Source organism: Helobdella robusta (genome assembly GCF_000326865.2).
Source record: "Helobdella robusta unplaced genomic scaffold HELROscaffold_37, whole genome shotgun sequence".
In the NCBI taxonomy this organism is placed as follows: Eukaryota; Metazoa; Annelida; class Clitellata; order Rhynchobdellida; family Glossiphoniidae; genus Helobdella; species Helobdella robusta.
Genome location: NW_008704785.1, coordinates 425,536 through 431,535, shown reverse-complemented (window position 1 = coordinate 431,535; position 6,000 = coordinate 425,536). Strand labels below are relative to the sequence as shown.

At 32.1% G+C, this 6,000-nt stretch overlaps 1 protein-coding gene across 1 annotated transcript; it reads left to right on the top strand.

Annotated features, from left to right (window-relative positions):
* Positions 1–1,045: 1,045 nt before the first annotated feature.
* Positions 1,046–5,116, top strand: HELRODRAFT_192664 (hypothetical protein; the record flags this gene model as incomplete). Its single annotated transcript, XM_009023716.1, has 12 exons — positions 1,046–1,630; positions 1,706–1,905; positions 2,126–2,208; positions 2,354–2,454; positions 2,603–2,781; positions 3,286–3,408; positions 3,572–3,724; positions 3,792–3,953; positions 4,033–4,226; positions 4,286–4,422; positions 4,489–4,667; positions 4,752–5,116. 12 exons carry the CDS (start codon positions 1,046–1,048, stop codon positions 4,963–4,965), a joined length of 2,310 nt encoding a protein of 769 aa, XP_009021964.1. The 3' UTR covers positions 4,966–5,116.
* Between the last annotated feature and the right edge of the window lie 884 nt (positions 5,117–6,000).

Below are 6,000 nucleotides of genomic sequence, written 5' to 3'. Positions count from 1 at the left end.
CAAGCGAGGCAGAATGCTGATCTGATTTTCATGTTTTCTCAGCTCCTCTATTTATACTCGTTTCAACCATACATTCTCATCATTTCAATCATTCGCATCAGTAAAAAGCTTATTCAATGTATGTACTACACTATTATACAATCTTAACCACAATGCTAACCGTACTAAATTGAAGTCATCGAACGAACGCCTTCGAAACTTTCTGGTTGGCTGGTTGAATCTGCTATATTGCTTATATATATATATATATATATATATATATATATATATACATATATATATAACAAAAATTCATTATAAAAGCAACAGTAATCAGTGCTATATATGTAAGCACGCAGTTCACATTTTTCGGTGAGAATTCAAAATAGTTTGAGACCACACCTTGCTTATCATCCGATTCCAAGCCAAGCCAAGCCAAGCTGAGCCAATATGCATAGATTTATAAGCGCTTTTATGTTAAAATTTTGCTCGTTATATTTATATATTTTATAAATTCATTATAAAAACAACAGCAATTATTGCTATATATGTAAGTACGCAGTTCAAATTTTTCGGGGAGATTTTGAGACCACACCTTGCTTAACATCCGATTCCAAGCCGAGCCAAGCCTATCTATCTATCTATCTATCTATCTATCTATCTATCTATCTATCTATCTATCTATCTATCTATCTATCTATCTATCTATCTATCTATCTATCTATCTATCTACCTACCTACCTACCTACCTACCTACCTACCTACCTACCTACCTACCTACCTACCTATCTATCTATCTATCTATCTATCTATCTATCTATCTATCTATATATCTATATATCTATATATCTATCTATATATCTACATATCTTTCTATCACTTAGAGTTAAGTTCACTTTTCAATTAAATATGCTTTCTCTTTGCTGACTTCACGGTTAACAAAATTTAAATGTAAACTTAATTGATAATTTTCACGTGAAATAATTATATGGACATTAAGAGCTGCAAGATAAACTTTAAAATGTAAAGAAGGTGAAAGTAATAAATTTCAAATAATGAACACAAAATGGCCGAAAAATGGCAATGTGACATATGCACTTTGTTAAATCCAAATCTAGTCAGAACCTGTGAAGTTTGTGGTGCCCCCAAAAAGCTTTCTAATAAAAATTATAATTCACAACCTGTCAACAATTTCAATTTATCAAGCAACATCGGTAATGATGCTTGTCTTGTTCATAATAATGTGATAAATGCCAAACCCAGTAGTACAGCAAATTCAAGCTCAGGAATAGGAAAGATTACTCCAGAGAGAAACAGTGACAATGAAATCAGGAATTGGACTTGTGTTGTTTGTTCGTTTGCCGAAAACAAATCATCATACATGGCATGTAAAATATGTGACAGTCATCGGTTTCCAGCTTCAGCCAACAACAACAGCAACAGATGCTGCTGCATTTGTGGCAAGCAGTGCACATCCATTAATGATGATGAAACAAACCTCTGCATTGCCTGTATCAACTTACAAATTTCACAAGCAGCATCCATGCAAAATGTACTACAATCTTCTGAGCCTTGTAATGAAAAATTTGAAATTCATAAAGGTGCTGCATTTTCTAAAGAAGTTGAACGAATTATTCAATATTGTAAAATGGTTTGTTGTTTAGTTTAAAAAAGACAAATTTGTTTATTAATGTTTTACATTTGTTTAAACGAAACACTTTTGCAGAACAAGGTAACATTTATAGATGATTCATTCCCTCCAACCGACAAATCAATATTTCAAAAAAATCAGACCAACCTAAGAAACACTTTGAAAGCATATAAACAAATTCAATGGCTCAGACCAGCTATTTACAAGGGAGTGTATAAAATAATGGACTCTCCAAAGTCTACTGATATTGAACAAGGATTGCTAGGAAACTGTTGGTTAGATTGTTTTATTGAAAATGAACCAACGGTAAATAACAACTTGTGCTTATTCATGCATAATACAATACACATTAGCCACTATGACAGGAGGGTTTAGGGATTGAAGACCTCCATAATTTGCAGTCACCCTACTCTAAATTTTTGGTCGCCCACTTGAGAAAAGCCAATTTGATTTATCTTTGAGTCAATAAAATGAATTTATTTGATTATCTATCAGGTTCTTAAGTGCACTGGCTGTCATTGCTGAGAAGCCGTCTCTATTGGAAAATATCTTCGTTACACAAAACAGGTCTCAAGAAGGTATGTAGGAATGAAACAGTGCTAATCAGATGCTAGCCAATTTTTTAAAATATTGGTAAAACTTGTAAAATTCATTATTTACTCATTTATTTATTTATTCTTAATAATTTTTCTATTTTAATTTATTTAATAATTAATTATCAAGGTATTTACCAGCTGAGATTGTGTATACAAGGAGAATGGACAGACGTGTACGTAGATGATTTGCTTCCATGCGATGAAAATGGAAGACTGCTTTTTTCTAGGGTAATAATTAGTTTTAAAATTGTTTAAGCTAATTATTTAAAAATTATTTTAGTTCATTTAATGATTTAAAAATTTCATTGTTAAATAGAAAGTTTAAAAATTTTAAGCTTAAACTTTTAAAAATAATTTTTATTTGAAATTGCTGTAGGTGAAACGAAATCAGTTGTGGGTCCCTTTAATTGAAAAAGCTCTGGCAAAAATATATGGCTCCTACGAATCACTAAAAGCAGGCAGATGTGTTGAAGGAATGTCTCTGCTTACTGGAGCACCTTGTGAAAGTCTCATGCTAAAAAGCGGTTTAATTGATGTTTGTTGTTCTTATGTGAGGTAGCGTTCTTTCATTCATTCATTTATTCATTCATTCATTAATTCATTTATTCATTCATTTATTTATTCGTTCATTCATTTATTTATTCATTCATTTATTTGCTTGTTTAATCAAACTTACAAACATTCATTTTCACACATGCATATTCACACTCATTTCACACATGCATCCATTTATTCATCTACACAAAACTGTACTATTTGAATGAACTTGTACAACATTTTATTAATTTTTATGTAATTATTTAAAAATCTCTATTTGATAACTTCGTCATGAACGCTGTTGTATCTAAATAAAAAACAGACACAGGTTCGAGTTTAGAGAAGAATGAGAAATGCAATGTGTTGTGGGCCAAGCTTCTAAGTGCCAAAGAATCAGGGTTATATATTTTTACTTCAAATTTATTTATTAATATTGGTTCTTACTTAATTCATTTCAAAATACATTTTTAAAAGTTTTAAAATTTTTCTGAATGAACGTTATATATAAGACTTTCAAAAAAGGTTCCTGATGGGAGCATCTTGCGGAAGTGGCGACTCAATTTATAGTGAATCCTGTGGCAATGTTGGACTCGTCAACCTGCACGCATACTCAGTACTGGATATTAAGGAATTCGATAAATTGAGGTCACAATCAGTCAATTCAATCAATCAATTAGTTCAATCAATCAATTAATCCTTATGAATTTATTCAGTCAATCAAATTTTTATATACAATATACATCACCATCCTAGTGCTATATGAATTTTTTTTATCTTTTTTCAAATGTTTTTAAATTATGAAATCTAGATTGATAAAGTTTCACAATCCCTGGGGAACGTCTTCGTGGAATCAGGGATGTGCTGATTATTCACAGGAAGACTTGAAAAATTTAGGATTGTTCAACAAAAATGAAAGTCACCATAATGGTGTTTTCTGGATGGCTTATGATGACGTTTTAAAGTTCGTTATTTTATTTTTCTGTTTCATTTACTGATATTCAATTAAAACTACGTCGTTTTTCTGCCAGATATTTTCAGTCAGTTGATATCTGCAAGCACAGTTATGAATGGATAGATTACAGGATCACAAATGAAATGTCGAAAGATTTAACATCTCCAGTGTCCACCATTGATCTCGCTATTTCTTACAAACAAGAAGTTGAGTTTGGATTGTTTCACAAAGAAAACAGGTTTTTACTATACTGATTGTTTTTATTACAAACCTGAAACGAATTATAAATTTGTAGTTTTATTTAATGCTTTCCACAGACGGCACAAATCAAAAACAGCAAATAAAGCAGATCTCTTTTTTGGTGTTTATGAAACTATCAATAAAAACTCTCTAGTCGGCTCGCTAGTTGAATCCAGCTCAAGAAATTTAGGCAATTTTGTAGGGTTCAGCTGCTTCTTGAAACCTGGACATTATAGAATTGTTTGCTCATCTTTAGGACAACTTAACACTTGTTAGTCTCAACTTATTTCATCTTCAAATTTTTGTTCCTAAAAAATTATTTAATTTTAGTTTCAGAACACCCGTTGAAATACTGCTTGACGATGCATTCCACCAAGCCAATAGAATACAATATCAGCCAACATTCTTCTCATATTTTGGCCTGCAGCATTTTGGAATTGTGCAAGAAGAAAGGAGAATATCGGCAGGTTATTCATCTCACTCAATGTTTTCATCAGTTGTTTAATAGTCTAAAGTTTTAACCAAACATTCAGTTACATTCAGATTTGCATGCTTATCTTTTGAGAGCCAAATGGAATGGCTTCATCGCTTGCGTTTACAACTCGTCAGCCTGTTTTTCTGTTCATCTGAAGACAGATCTATCCGGGAGTTTCAACGTTAGATCAACGAGGCAAAGTTTAACATGTTACGACATGATACCTCCAAAATATGGGTACGCGTTGTTTCAAGTTTAAATAGAAAATTTGAAAATAGAAAACTCTTTTTAACGGTTTGATTCCTTTGATTTCTGATTTAGAATGGTGGTTTCAGTATTAACTCAAATTGAGAAGGAGAGTGCCATCCTCGTTAAATGGGCCACCTCCTGTGGGGAGTGCCTTCCCGGCTCAACACTTTCAAGGTTCTACGAGATAAGTCCTGTTGCCGATGATTTACATTACCCTTCAATTGAAAAGAATTTACTCGCACTGCACGAACCTAGATACATGTCTAACTTTTTTATACAAGGTTAAACTTTTTCAAACTGTTAATTTTTTGTTTGTTTAATTAATCAGACCGTGATTTCTCATAATGTTGAATATGTATTCTTTTTTAAACGTCATTTTAACTCTTTTTTTTAATTTTTTTTGACACGTTCGTATTATTTCGAATTCAGTCTAAAAATGTTATAATTATGATCTCTACGTTCATGTCCTTGTTATGACGTTAAACTGACCCTCACTGCCTTGTGAGTGATGTTGGATCATCAAAGGCTAGGCCCACCGCTTATAACTGTAGTTGCGTAAGGAAGGGCGTCCTGCGTAAAAATTAGCCAAATAAATTACTTATTATGGAATGGCGTCGAGGGGTATTTCGGTTTCATCATAGGTAGCCAAACGGCAACTCCCGATCTCGGGGAAAATGTCGTCTAAACGTGTGTTTTTGTTGTTGTTATGATCTCTACGTTCAGTAGGACTTTAATTATTTCAATTAAAGGTTTATACTTTAGGGAGGTTTGGTTACCTTTACTTCAGATTGAATACTTCTTTATTAAACTTTCAACGTCATTGTCATCATTTTTATATTAAAATATTTGGTAAGTGGACTGTTTAGAAAATAATTTTTAACTTTATATATAACTTTGTTTGAAAACAAAACATAATATGTACCAGTTTGCTAGTGTTGTTTGATATCGCCGGGAATCAAAGACGGATCGTGGAGAGTTAGTCAGGTCATGTTTAATTATTTCGTACTCTTTCTTGAAAAGTTCTGTGTTGAAGTAACTCGCTCTGTTTAAAAAGATTAACAAATCAAACCGTCGTTTCGGCTTGGGTAGAGTGCCGTTTATGCATTGGAAAGAGATTTCGGCCAAATTAATCTTATGATGATCATTCGCGTCACATACGTACACAGAAAATAAATTTATTCATTGTGTTTCGCTTTTTATATAGAGTAAAACATTCGGTGTACTTGAAATAATTAGTTAAATATAAGATATAGACCTATACTAGATAGAGAAATTGTATTTGGTATCAAGTAACTGATATATTAATAATAATATTCAAAAA